The 15,288-nt window shown below is 38.4% G+C and overlaps 1 protein-coding gene across 2 annotated transcripts in view; it reads left to right on the top strand.

Moving 5' to 3' along the window:
• The window catches only part of SH3YL1 (SH3 and SYLF domain containing 1), a 46,891-nt gene extending 34,166 nt beyond the window's left edge, over positions 1 to 12,725 (top strand). For both annotated transcript variants that reach the window (XM_082047402.1, XM_082047403.1), the window contains exon 10: positions 12,135 to 12,725. In XM_082047402.1, the coding sequence (XP_081903528.1) occupies positions 12,135 to 12,334 (200 nt within the window). In that variant the 3' untranslated portion in view covers positions 12,335 to 12,725. The remainder of the gene's footprint in view (positions 1 to 12,134) is intronic.
• The last annotated feature ends 2,563 nt before the right edge of the window (positions 12,726 to 15,288 follow it).

Genomic DNA, 15,288 nt, shown 5'->3' with positions numbered 1-15,288 from the left:
CCATCATAAGTCCTTAACCGGAGACCAGTTGTCACTTCCCAAAGATGCTGCTGCTTTAGGCCTATCACCTGGTGTAATGAATGATAAAGCCTGAGAATGGACATTGCCCAATAAGTGTCCAGTAAGTGAATCTTAACATTATAAGATATTTTGTTTCTGCTTATGGTGACATTGTAACCTGGGTTATTCAGTAATGTGACCTAACTTTTGCGCAGCCTAGCTGTGAACACCTTTGTGGACCTGAACCCAAACTTTGAGCCGAAGTTCATATTACCTAAACAGTATTTGTGAGAAACTACTTAGGAATAGTAAGGCCTCAGAATGCAAATATCATCAGAGCAAGGACTGTGAATTGCATTAAACTTCTACATCCATAAAATGTTACCAAGTATCCAGTGAACTATGCCTAATGAGGTTGTAATCTCTAAGATACCAATTTTCCAAAAGTCACATGGAATACAATACTGTATCTGTCATATTTTAATTATTGCATGTGGTCATAAAGTGGATATTTTGAGGTGATGTTGTTTCAATATTTTATAACAAGTTTAGTCGCATACATGCATGCTTTCAGACAACTGAATTATTTCTAAGATAGTCTTCTAGAATATCAACAAAGCCTGTCTTCAATTGTTTCTTTGTTCTAACTCATTAGAGTGTGACTCATTAGAATTATTATGATCAAAACCACTGTTAATTCACATATCTTGAATTTAAAACTAGTATTCATTTTTGTTTTAAAACTCCTACTTAAAAGCAATTCCAAAATGTAGTAGTGACGTAAGGCATGAGATCCTTAAAGGACTGAACATCTTGCAGGAAACTAGTATGTAGGAATAATTAGTGGTCTGGTCAGAAATCCAGCGCTAAGACTTACATCTTTCTTCCACACCCTCCCTCTCAGTTCCCTACTAATGCTTCTTTGACTCTCCCTGACACAATTCACCTGAGAAATCAAATCTTTGTGGGGCATAACTTTATGTTCATAAGTTATTTTCATAGCTGCTGTTTTACATAATACTTCAGAAAAAGATGTAAAATATAGTGGAAACCAAGAGAGTAAGTTTAGATATAGTAAAAGGTAGATACTCTCCAGAATGATTGATCATACATAACCAAGACATTGGATTTGCCTCGTTCTTGAAAAAGGTGCTGTATCACTGAGACTATTAGTAGTTTCAGCTCCATAATTCTTTGGAGAAGAGACAGTTGAAGAATTAGTATTTTATCAGACAACATGCCATCCAGTTTCTCTCTCCATATTGGTAGTCCAGTTCTTCAACCTGATTAATGCTATGCTTAACAGTTTTCTAAATTAATATCAACAGGTCAGTTTTAGACCTGTTTCCTTAGTCTCTTTGAAACAGCTGCACCATTTAACACATGTGCTGGCATTTCTTCTTACGGTCAGGGAACAGATAAAGGTACTAATCACAAATACACCTTTATTTTCCCTCCTGACTTTGCATCCCTTCCTTTTTCATCTTCAGTAACCTTGGAACTGGCTCCATTATTGTACACAGAGACTTTTCTCCTTTCAAAACCTACTAGTATTAAAACACTTTATAGAACTGATGGCTTTTTTTTTTTGGATTAATGATCATCAAACTAATGAGTAACATCTGTGTTTCATATTGTATCATGTTGAGTTCTAATATGTCTCTGTGTTTAGAGTTCTGGGATTTGGAATATATCCATTCATATTCAAAATCTGTCTCTCTATATCGAATTTCCATTAAATTATGTACACATCCCCTTTATTTTTATTTCTCTCAGTCTTCATTGTTAGTTTTTGTTTCTTCATTATCATTCTTCTAAATGATTATGTAACCAACATGCAAATGTGTAACCAATAGGCTCTTTAGGGTGTGAATGTAGTGATAAGATTTTGTATGTAATGGCTGTTACTTTTCCTCCTGGTGTGCTGGCTTTATTCCAATATATCCAGACTTGCACAACTCTGTAATAAACAGTATATAATCTCTGTGTGCTACAGTTTGGCTTTTTTTTTGCACACTGGGTGACAGAACCATGTTTTTGGAACAACAGTGGTTCTATTAATCCTCAGCTCACATCTTCTTTAATCTTTATAGCTTTCGTAGATGCAGAAGATTCTAATTGTTTTGTCCCCTCTGTCTCTCTGTCCAAGTTATCCATCCTATCTTGTCACTTCTTTTTGATCCTCAAATTCTCAGTTTCATCCAGCAATATCTATTCCCAGTGTTTGCATCTCATATACTTTCTATCTGATAAAGCCCACTGTTGATCATATTGCTGTTACCTAGTCTGTTTTATCTTGTTGTTTTGGAGTTCTTCAGTACTATTGTGGGCCCTCTTTAAAGCAGTTTCTCAGTGTTTCAGTTCAAACCATTGGCTCTATCCATGTTGATAAATTAAACATTGCCAGGGAATGTTTTTGGGCACTGAAACTTTATCATTTATTCCATTAAATTGTTAGCAGGTTCCTGGGATGATTTTGATCTGGGAAAGGTAATGGGCTGTCCTTAGTAGTTTGGAAGTTAGCATGTGACAGAGACTGTCCTCAGCAGTAAATATCAATGGAGTTACTCTGATTTGGAGACATGGAGTTTCAATGCATGGACAGGGCCAGACTGGCACTTGGCCTTGGTACTGCTCCTTTCACTGATGTAAATGTATTTTCCAAGTCTCTGGTGACCACTTTATAACCACGTATTAAAAATCACAGTTTATCTTCCCTTAACCTGATAGATTAATTGTCATCTTCTGGGTTTTTTTGGTAATACTTGTTCTCCCTGAATTCCACAGCTGGCCTATGTCTGTAATGGCCTTTACATCTGTATTTCCAGTGTGTCACCGAGAAGGCATCCTTATCAGTCCTCTATTTCTCTGTTAAGATTTTCCAGCTAGTTATCCTTTGTCCCCTTTAATTTGCTAGATAACATTTTCTGCAGACAACTCATAACTACCCTTGTTCCAGATCCATCTCTTCCTGCATTACTCTGGTAGTCCTTTGTTAACTAATGATGAATCCAAGCTAAAAATGGTCAAATAGAATCTGAAATTGCTTGTTGCTGATCACTGCAGAGCACGTGATCTTCAAGTAGAATTTCTTGAGAAGCTCTCACTTTCTGAGCAATGAGTCCTCCTGTAGATTGTTCTCTGAATATAATTTCAAGGATGCAGCCCTTTCTTTCCATCTCCACTTTTGTCCAGGCTTTTGTCGTGTTATGATTCAATTGTTGTAACATCATTCTCCCTGACCTTTTCAAATTCAATATTCCTTTACTCTCACCTAGATTCATTTCTTGCCTCACAGTTAATTTCCTGCCCTATCACTTTGCCCATCCTTTACATTCCTCCACTGACACTCAGGTTAAGTGTATCTTTGAACTCAAACAGAACCGAAAGCACTCCCTGCCAGATCCAGCTTTCATTCCATCCTTGAGAGTATTACACATTGAACTTAGTGATTCACCTACCTGCTTCAGAGTTAAACTTAAGCCATTTCTCTGCCTTTAAGCATCATTGTGGCCCAGTGCTGCTGCATTCCTCAAGTCAAAATTTTAGGTCTTTAGTTCCTACTGTCATGAGCCCTAGCACTAATTCGGAAGCAATCCCTGTCATTAGGAGGTACCCTGATGCCTTCAGAATTTACTGCATGCTATTTCCTTTACCCACCTCTTGCCTTCCATATTCTAATGCACTGTGTAGTGAATCCAGCAGAAAATGTTCTCTTTGGTGCTTGCAGTTCCTGCCCAAAATACAGCTCAATTATCCTCAAGTCTGCAAATATGAAGGAGCAGGGCAGCAGTAATCCCTGTAAGAACGGGACCCGTTCAGACCCCTACTAACAGGGAGTGCAGAAGCTGAATTAACTGTTGCTGACTGGATTCCATACTCAGATTCTAGTTCCACTCTTAAAGCTAACTTTGACTGTAAGGCAGTAACTCATATCCACCTCAGTATAAACCATTAGACATTTGTCGCTCTTGTTCTATCCCTCACCTGTCCTGCAAGGATCCAATGTTAACTTTTAGTTTCCAGATTTACCTCTATCAGTTGATAAACATGGCTAATCCAGAAATATCTGTAAGACACTCTTGCCATGTAATGCCTCATCTCATTCCTGATATTGCTTGTCCACCAATGAATCTTTCTCTTCAGCCCCTTACTTCATGAAACTCTGATCCCAGTCTTAACCTTAACAGTAGCCCAGTCACGCTGTCAGTCCTAGGCTAAACTGATTTGGTTTTGAAAATAAGAAGTCATCCTAGCTTCTCATGGGACTGCTAGTGAACTCAGCTTTTTATTATGTATCTGAATTCCTGCTCTCATCCTAGCTTCATCATCACAATGCATACTTGCCCTCCTTACTAGATCAGCAGTTAAATAAGTTATTTCATTATAATCATTAGTTAAAGGTCAGCAATGGCTGTGAGGCAGTCAGTCCGAACCCTAATATTTGCTGTGGGAAAAGACACTTTTGCAAGAACTGTCACAGGGAAATACCTCTCAGATCATATAACTTAAACCAAAATCAGAATCAAAGTGCTTTATTAATTCACTAATGACAGATAATTAGCTAGTAATCTGTGAAGTATACATTCAGGATCAATATCAGCATTACAACAAATAACTGACAATATTAGACAACTATAAAAGTTAATAAACACCTGAGGTTTCTAAATGCAACCTCCAAAGTTTCACTGCACTTCCAGGCATGCATGCCTAGCAAGAGTTGTGTGTACAAAGCTTTACATTCACACACATCCCCCCTCAGAGGCAGTATGGGTTACGAGCACACACAGTTTATTCTGCCAGTGCAGGCTGTCCTCCTTGCACAAACCTCTTGTTGTAGATGTGGGTGCTGCAGCTCTATGTGTGCTCATGCAGCTCCCTACGAAACACACTGATTAATATATTGACAAGAGAGCCCCACCACGAGGTCACATGCATACAAAGAGATGCAAGTCCCTACTGGGGGCACCCCATGCTGGCCCTCCCTTAGCTGGGGACAGGCTGGTCACAGTGTCTGACAGGGAGCCTGCTCTGCCTGGCCTAGGCAGGGGTGATGCTGGCAAGGTGACTTCCATTTGTGTCACACTTGGTTTTGATTACTGCTGTTCCAGTCCAAGCTATCTTCCCCTCCAATTACAAATTTTCATTCTGCTTTTATACTTCAAGGTAACTTTGTTTCAAAACTCTCTTTGAAGCTTTTCACGAAACACATAATGGTTGAAGTTGGAAATGGCCTCTAGAGATCATCTGGTCCAACCCCAATGCTCAAGCATGGCTACTGAGAGCCCGTTGCCCAGGACCTTGTCCAGACAGCTTTTGAATACCTCCAAGGGTGGAAACTCCGCAACCTCTCTGGGCAACCTGTGCCAGTGCTCAGTCACTCTCACAGTAAAAAAGTGTTTCCCGACGTTCAGAGGAAATATCTTGTGTTTCAGTTTGTGTCTGTTGCTTCTGGTCCTGTCACTGGGCACCACTGAACAGAGCCCGGCTCTGTCCTCTTTCCACCCTCCCTTCAGCTGTTTATAGACACTGATGAGCCTTCTCTTCCCTAGGCTGAATAGTACCAGCTCTCTCAGCCTTTCCTCGTAGGAGAGGTGCTCCAGCCCATCATCCTCATGGCCCTTTGCTGGACTCTGTCCTCGTCTCTCTTGTACTGAGGTGCTCAGAACTGGACCCAGCACTCCAGGTGTGACTGCACTAGTGCTGAGTAGAGGGGAGAGATCACCTCCCTTGACTTCCTGGCCATACTTTGCCTAATGCAGCCCAGGATACTGTTTGCTGCCTTTGCTGCAACAACATGCTGCTGGCTCCTGTAAAGCTGTGGAATCAAGCTAATGGTTGTCTTCCTCTTTAACATGTCCAGTTGATAATAGTCTTCCTTTTTAACGTGATAATTTGGGGCAAACATGCTCAGGCAGTTTAGTGTAATCAATATATGTGTATGTTCACACACACAGTATTTGCACTCACAGTTATATCTTAGCAGGTGGTGTTATCCAGACCATTTGCTAAGGGTGGCCATTGAGATTTCCTATAAACTCCTAATTATTGAAGACACTAACTATCGTTTTTCACTCAGAGATTTGCAGGACCCAGTAATTAACCTAGTTCTTCAGCCTGCTTTGGATTCTTTCGTGAACTCTAATTATAAACACAACTCTAATCTTTTCCAAACAAAAGCCCAGTGTCCTATAATGGGTAAAGAACTAAGATTTCTGTCAGTTCTGTCAGTTACAGTTCTCATCCTAAACCTATGAGCAACACCCAAAACTTTCAGTGCCTCTGAACACGGTACTAGTGACAGTAAACCTTTTTGATGCTCGATATATTTGGTTTTAAAAGCATGTATGTTCGCATCTGCCTAGATCTGGTAGTTGTTTTCCTTCATTTGATCTGTTTGTTGGTTTTCTCTTACTTCTGCTGCACAAACAGGGTTCATGTGGTTGCTTAGTTTTATATGTCTCCATTTAACCAATGAGAATTCTGTGACAGCTTTTCTGTAAGCTGATGCTTTTTGGTGGAGGTTTTATGCCAGCACTATTCAACTTCTGTCATCTCTGATGCTGGAGATTCATCTGACTTTCAACATTTTGTGTGGCAGTTGCAGTCATTCCTCTCTACTTCTTTACAGAATACAGAGAAAGTAGAAGTTAGTATGTTGAATGTGTTGCTCATTCAGATTGATACTTAAATAACAAAAACTATAGCCATGCATTCTCAAGGTTGCACAAAAAATGAGAAAGATAGAGACTATTCAGTTTCAAGGAAAAACATATCTACCTAGACAATCACATTTTTGTATGGTATGTTGCTTCCCAATAAAGCAATGTTATAACCTTTCAACTTCAAAAGAAACCAGACCCACAGCCCATTTACCAAAGTAGAGATTTAGCAGAAAGTGCGTAATATATGGACAGTCAACAACAGGATTACCCTGCCAGTCACCAGTACCCTTGATCAGATGGCTCATTGGTGGTCACAGGGCTCCTTTTGTGCAATCTGCTTAATATGGTTTAGATTAACGCAAAACCAGTAGTAACAGTTGGTATTAGTCCACTTATAGTTTCTATCAAATATGTGTACGTATGACCCACAAAATCATGCTAGCTCTCTAATTGCTGGCAATTAGCGAATTTTGCAGAGTGGATGTTTAGCAATCTCACCAAGGCAAAGCAGATGAAACTTATTTCAGTTTTATTGCTGTGTCAATGACCAAAAGCAGCACTATAGCTTTTATATAATTCTTCTGCAAGATCTTCAGCATTAGGCATTCAGTGGCATGGGGATGTTTACATCTATGCCAGTAAATCTGAATTTGAGAGCCACAGATGAGGTTCTAGTTTTTGCAAGCGTAATAAGCTGAACCCAAAATGATGAAAAATACCTGTTTTTCTCTGAAAACCAGTCTTAGAATCAGCCTATGGGTTCGCTAATATTTTATAGTTTCATTTTAGAATGTGAAACTAGTGGCTACATCTACTAGTAAATTAAACAATGTAAAGGCACGTGCCCAAGCACTATAATTTGGTTACCTATGTGGTTGTGTTGTTAGAAAGCATTAGCAGTTACTCCAGCGTAGAAACCAGTGGGTAGTGGAAACCAGCATAGAAACCAGTAGATGTGGCTCTTCTCTCTGGATGGTGAGCGTTTACTAATATGTGTGTGACCAGTCTATGCCAGTTGGCCTCAAAGTCAAAGCAAAGCTCTGGCACTCTTCAACTTTCACTCAGCAAACTTTCTAGAGAATGCTTTGAATCTGTGGTAAATGTGCTGTGATTAAAGACAGTTTTATTGCCCTTTCTCTGGAGCTGATACTGCAGCATGCCCAAGAGGCTGCAAATTCACTCTAGTTTATACCTCATCATGTCCTTAATCCATAGCAGTAGTCCTTAGCAAAAAAGTTCAGATCATGATAGTATGTAAAAATGAATAAAAATGAAAGGATGTTGTGGTCGGAGCCATTTGTTATCCAGCATACGCCATACCCATGTGTGCTAGAGCACTGAATATGTATGCTGGCTGCTGCACTAATTGCTCTTCAGCCAAAATTTCTGTATTTCTGTTTTGACCACTGTGTTTGTAGAAGTGTGCTGTGTGTATTCAGATACCATTAATTAAGGATTTTCCACAATGTAATTTGTTTTTATTTCAGTGTGCATGCTCATAAATCTCAATGATTTCAGTATCATATGCTGTATGTAGCACTGTAGCACCATCTTGTGTGAGCTGCAAATGTGGTTTCAATACTCGCATTCAGCAATCTTCTTGTTGACTATAATAATTTTTTTTTAAAACGCTTTCCTGTAAAACTGAAATTGGGAAACAAGAACATGAAGTAGATCCCCCTTATAGTATATGTGGTAGATTTCATAACAGTGCATTCATTTAAGTTACACATTTGTTAGGATGATCCATATAGCTATGAAGCATGGGATGCTGCAACCTGGAGGCAATAGCTATGGAATTTTATCTGTTTCGTGCTACAAAAGTACAGAAGTAAAGCACTGAGATTAGAAACTTTGTGAGAAATAAAATGAAAATATAGTATAGGAAAGAACTGCTAGGAAAAATTAAATAGGTGAAATAGCTGCCAAGAATAAAGCCAGAAATCTTTTTAAATTATAGCAGGTAGTGAATGGGGCAAGGACTCAGAAATCAGCGTTCGCAATCGGATGTAGTGCTTTGAGATTTCTGCATGTTTGGAAATATACACATCCACAGGGCCAAAAAGTGGGAAGGGAAATGCATAAAACAATCTTGTTTGTATGACTGAGCTAACAGTGGCTGGAGGTATGATCGTGGTGCATCAAGCACCCTCCTGCACTTTAACATCTCACACACACTTCTTTTGTTCCACCTTTTCATGCTTTAAGCTGTGTCTAGTTTCCCTTAATTTTTCTTCCTACTTTTACTGAGCCAATTTCATTATACTCAGTAGTTTGTGTAAAACGTATTATAGTCCTACTCTTAAAGCAAATTCAGCTATGGAGGAGGTAACTACTACTTGCTGCCCTTGCTACATGTCCCAAATGTTAAAGTGGGGTAACAGTTCTTCTATTGCATGTAATGAAAAGAAGCTCTCACAGTCACTTCTAGCACTTTCAGTCTCTTGTGACGTCGATTATCTAATTTTTCCAAGTATATTAATATAGTTTGGTCAATTATAAATATATAAGAGCTCTAATTCTCCTTGAGTGGTTATCCTTTTGAACATTTAGGTGATGGAAACACCTATGGTTAGGAACTCAAAGTATAAGAACTTGCATCCTGTGCCATAACATAAAATGCACTTTCACCCTTGTGTGCTGCCTGAATGTGGCAACAGGGTAAAACACCCCATCTTCCCTTTTGTGTGCAATGGAGTCCTAACTGTTTTCATGTCTTAGCATCTTAATGTTTTCTTATTGTTCTTGAATTAAAACTAGGAGTAAAAAGTCAAAGCATCTTTTACTTTTGTGGTTTTTGCTATGATTTCCTCAATCAAAATATCTAGCTTCAAACCACACTTCGCATGGGAACACATCATATCATCCTGTCTGCATCAAATGCTTGAATTCTTGGAGGAAGATCATGTAATTGCTGAGTACCCAATCTGTCAGGGTTTCAAGTGTGAAAGTAAGAAAGATATTTAGAAAAGCTGTATTACTGCCCTTTTTTAATAGAAGTAACTGGTAAAGATAAGGACCCGATATACGTGGGTATTCTTGTCTGGTTTGGTTTTGTTGTGGTTTAACGCCAGCTAGCAATCAAAACCACAGTACCCGCTCACTCTCTCTTCCCTGACCCCCAAATAGAGGAGAGAATCAAAAGGGAAGGGAGAAACTCATGGATTGAGATGAAAACAGTCCAATAAAATAACAAAACGATACTAATATACTTCTGCTACTACTACTACTAATAACCTATATAAGATGAAAATAAAATACAAAATAAAAGGTACTCAGTGCAATTCCTCACAAACTCTGTCCTCACTGACCAGCCAGTCCTGGGAAGAGAGAGAGCACCCTGGTCCTGAACTGCTGATCCCAGGGAGAGAGAGAAAAAGGCAGAAATGCCCAGAGGCCAACTGCAAAACAGCAGAACCGCAAAAGATCAAACGAAAGGAACTCCTGAATGCAACTCAACCGAAATGGAGCAGAACTGGAATAAGTTCTGCTGGAACCCAGCCGGAAAACCCAAGTCACATTAAAAATTGTGCATGAGGCTAATGGCATGGAATATTCTCATTGGCCAGCCTGAATGTCAGTCAAGGTCTGTCCCATCTATGCCCCCCTTCCCCTCACACCTGCAGATAGAAGGCCCAGAAAGACCTTGGTCTCCCAGACAACAGCTAAGATAATAAGTTCTTACAGTCTCTTCATTTAAACTCAAAAGCACTGGAAAGTTACTTGAAGAAAAACATTACCTCTGTCCCAGGTTGTTAACCTTCTTGTTCTTAAACTAAATCCAAATGACTGTGCTAGCTGCAAAAAAAAAAAAAAAAAAAAAAAAAAAAAAGAGGAGTTTCTAACTGCATGAAGAAAAGTAACTCAATTTCAGTTAAACCAGAATGTGTTTTTGCATCAAAAGAAATAGTGGTGTGTGACTTTAGGTCATGAATATAGCTATCAGGAGAGAGAAACTGTGTGACCAAGGAAATCAGCATTTGCCTTCTCTGCAGCCAACACTCTCCCAGCACATGGCCAAAGATTTTTGTATTAAGTTTTGAGGATTGCTACAAATGCAGATCATGAAGGCAAAGAACTGGTGTATGGAATGAAAATATATATTGACAATTGCTCGGAAAAAAATCTGTGCTGTTTATGCATACCTTTGTAGTCCATTGTTCTTTTCTGTCTGTCCCTGTTTTGGCTACAGTTTGTATTGGGGAGGCTTGGGCACAAAAGGATTTTTCCTCTTTCTTTTTTGAGTGATAAAAGCAACTAGAAGAAAAGTTCTGTGGGTATTGGCTGTTGACGACAGACTGCCAAAAGAAAGGTTGTACTGATGCTTCTCTCACCATCCTTTCTAGCTGTGTACTTGCAATGTTTAGACTAAAAAGAGTTTGGGTTTCCTCTTTTGCAACACAGTTCTGGCAGCAAGCAGGTACAGCTAATGCTAAAAGCCTTTAATCTTGCATGCTTGAGCATTTGTGCGGTTATCATGTCTGTATGAGCAATACAACCTGAAGTCTCTCCATCTGACCATGTAAACAACTTCATTATTTTCTCTTAACTAGTCTTCCATTTTAGGTGCATTCATGTGAGACATTGAACAAATGCAACTACCTTGTATTGTTCTGACAGTTAAAGGAATTGAGAGCAAACAAGGAAATTGAAGATAGTCACTTAGATTGAAAGTTCAATAGTAATAAACATTGCTATATCAACAAGAGTGGAGGCTAGATAATGGTATCCAAGACTTCGGGTGATTTTAACTCTAGATCAGAAGATTCATGGCATGAGTCCAACCTCAGCTAAGGACTTAAATAGTTATGTAGGAGCCTGGTGGAAAGAGAACAAAAGCCCTTTGTATATGTAGTCTAAAATACCACTATGCGAGCCAAGTCACTTCCGATATGTCAAACCACAATCAGTTCTTTCCACTAGCATATTTTGTGTGTTTTCTTCAATGTGTGAGATACACCAAAATCCTAGATACTGCAAACGCTATGGAAAGAGAAGGGAAGTACTGTGGTTATTTTGTATTTTACCATCTTCTGAATAATCACTGCTTTAAGTTTTGTAATTTCTGTGAGGAAACTTTCACAGACAATGCATACCAAAGCTAACACTTGAAAGTTGTTCTGTTCAGCAATCTTTCAGGAAGTACTCACACTTTCTTTAATGTGTTGCTTTTTTCCCCAATGTCTCTGACCATATGAGGCATACAGAAAAAAATACTGATCTTTATTGTATGTACAGCAGTACTTTATTTATTAAATAGACTGTACTGGTAGGCTAGAATCCAAATTTCACTTACCTAAGAATGTAGTGGACAGGAAGGGTTTTTTTTATCAACAGTTTATAAGTTCGTATAAGTTATTTTGGTGTCTTTGTCAATGTTTTCTACTGCCATTTAATAATAGTGTATTTAAGGACTTACTGTGGCTGCAGTTTAGTAATTTCCTTTTTATTTAATTTCTTTTACTTCAGGTAACTCTTGGAGCAATCCAGTAGAAGTGACAGCCCTTTATTCATTTGAAGGACAACAGCCAGGTGACTTGACTTTCAAAGCTGGAGACAAAATCACAGTCACGACCAAAACTAATTCCCAGTTTGACTGGTGGGAAGGAAGAATCGGAGGACAAACTGGAATCTTTCCAGCCAATTATGTCACCATAAGTAACAGCTAAATTTGTATAGAAGAAAATATTGAAGCAGTAATATATTTACACTGAAAAATATACTTTAACTTTTCAGATTTTATTAAAATGAGATTCTTGCTCAAGGCTATCCTAACACAAAATTGAAATGCATTAAATGACCCTAACTTTTCCCTAAGTTTATTTCTTAAATAAACAGTAGGTGATAGTCAATTTACAGTGAAGTTTTATTTTTGAGCAAGTTGCCATATGAAGAGTACTCTAATTTGTGTTTAGTTTCAATTCTGTCTTACTAAATGGATTTATTTTTACATGAGAGAAAAATTGCAAACAATTTACAACTGGACATGCTGGAAAATTACTGATTTCTATTAAATTATAATTTATGATCTCTTTCTATAATAAATGCTCTCAAATTTGCCTTAAACCATCTCTGAGTTGGAGTTCTTTACTTTTACTAAACACATTTTTTCACAGGAATGGCAGAAGAAATTACCTTTACACTTGGTTCTGAAAATCACTTTAGGCATTGCAGTTTTTCTTACTAACTGCTTTAGGTCTGGTCCCCAGTTCTTGTCCTTGTCAGGCATATAAAAGCCTTTTTTTAAACATTTCTCTAACAGTAAAGCCATTCAGCTTCTCTGATAGCTTGCCCTCATCTTTGAAGAATTTAAGCACTTCTGAAAATTTGTTTAATAAAGTGCATGAATAGTCCCTTCCAGAAAATATATAGGCTTACGATGTCACTTGATTCCTGTAGGAACTTGTTCTACACATGGAAAGCAAAACAGAGAAATCTCTGCCTGGTTCACAAGTAAGCTTGCACAACTCTTGCTGTTTCTTCCCATTTTTTTTAATGTTTAATCTTTAAGGAAAGAGCAACATAGAGTAAATTACAGAGTAAAGAGAGTAAATTATTAACAATAACATAAAGAAGATATTTCTGTAGGACATATGTAGTAATAATGCATAGCACTATCATTCTCAGATTTCATCTTGAGTATTTTTGTAAAAAACCTTCATTTTACAAATCCAGATATTGACCTGAAAGTTGATGTGACAAATCAGAGCAGAGGTGAGAATGAGACTGGGAGATTTTGAGAGCCAGTTTAGTTTCCTTCTCATTGCTGGATGTGCTGAATTTGCCTCTTATTTTGAGTTAATGCCAAGATTATAGTTATGCTTCTTGAGTCTCAGCTTTTCCTCACTTGAAAATCTGGTGGTTTTAAGTCCTTGTTCCTTCTAACAATGCCATGAATATCAGATGGAAAATCAGTATGTGGGATCTTTCCACCAACCAAGTTGCAGTTGATCTGCTGTTACGATCTCCTGATCAAGTGCTGTTCAGCTGCTGTCCCATCTGAATGACAAAGCTAAGCCTGTTATAGAGTAAGACTTATCATTAGAAAGTCATTGCATCCTACTTATTAGCTAAAGTTTCTGCATTTCTTTCAGACTGGCCCACATATTTTTTGATAAGCAAACTCAAAATTAAGCAGAAGAGACTGAAACCATAGTCAAAAGTGTTTACTGCCTTTCAGTTAAAATCTTTCATATTCTTTGCCTCATAGACAAGGCGGATGTATGTGATGTGTCTTCAGACAGATACTACCACCAAACGGATCCACACAGCTTGCAGGTAGTTTTTTAGAAAGTATTTTCCAACCAGTTGGAAAGAGTTACATAACTTTTTGTAGCTGCAGTGGAAGTGTTACTATATGCCTTTTGAAGAATTGTTGTAACATCTGCCAGTTTGAGATGAGAAAGCAAAGTCTGTGCTTCCCTGTTTTTCATAGACTGCATCTATTGCTTACAAAGCAAGACAACACTAAATCATGCAATATCAAGACTCAGTGAGTAGCATTAATAATAATATCATAGACCCAGAAGCTAGGTATGCCACATATTCACAAATAATCACTCCTGCATCTATTGTGCCCTGTTGCTGCACTTCAGTTATACAGCACAAGCTGAAGCATCCGCCAGCAGAATTGTGCTGTAGTACTTCATTAGTCATCTCCAGAATGCTGGATACTTTTTCAGCCAGTGTACTTGCCTTTGTGTAGGGTTGTTAAAGCTTCTTAACTCATCTCAAGTGTATTCTTCCACAACTGTCAGAATTTATGAACTTGCACAGTAAAATCTTTTTATTGTTTATGTAAATTCAGTTTCTTGGATTGCCTTAGCTGAGTTTGGGGACAAATGAGGGTTGTCTGAGTGTTCATGGTAGTCTGCAGGCTCTGCAGGATAGCACTGATTAATTACTAAATCCAAGCTGCATTCTGAGGGGTAAATATTGAACTGGAAGCATATCTCATACCTGGAATATTTCTTTCTTCATCCAAATATAGTATAGGAAGGGGAAGATGCAAGAAAAGCCACTGGTTGTCAAAAATAAACCTCTTGAAGCATTACAGAACTCTACTACTTGATTCTATTATACATGCCTTTGACACAGGCTGGATCAACCCACATCAGTGGGCTTAGGCTAATTCCAGAAGTGCTTTTACAGTAAAAGTCAGTTTGCACAATTCAGTAAATTAAGAGATCTCTAAGGAACATGTAGTTATATAGCAGGTTCTCTGCTGTAGGTCTAGAGATAAAAACCTGGAGACATACAGAGTCACCCACGAGACACTTCTGTTCTAGTAAGAGAGATTTTCCATGAAAAACCACATTTGTGTTCCTTTGCTAGAGGATGCCCAACCCAAATGCAGAAGAGAAGATATTGAAGATGATGCCTCTAGCACAAAGTTTTAAATGTGTTTGTAGACCAGTTATGAGATGCCTGGCATCTGGTTTTTAGTAAGGGGTTGGGAGGACCAAATCAGCAGGTACCTGTACTAGAAGAAGAAAAATTAGTTACGGAGCCATAGGCTTCCCTCAAGGGAATACATAATAACACGTACAGAGATTATGGGCAAAATACTTCTGCTGTGGTGTTGAGCAGGTTCAATTCACCATGCTCTTAGAAGCAGTTACCT

Source organism: Streptopelia decaocto (genome assembly GCF_964273445.1).
Source record: "Streptopelia decaocto genome assembly, chromosome: 3".
In the NCBI taxonomy this organism is placed as follows: domain Eukaryota; kingdom Metazoa; phylum Chordata; class Aves; order Columbiformes; family Columbidae; genus Streptopelia; species Streptopelia decaocto.
This window is presented reverse-complemented; position numbering and strand designations above follow the sequence as displayed.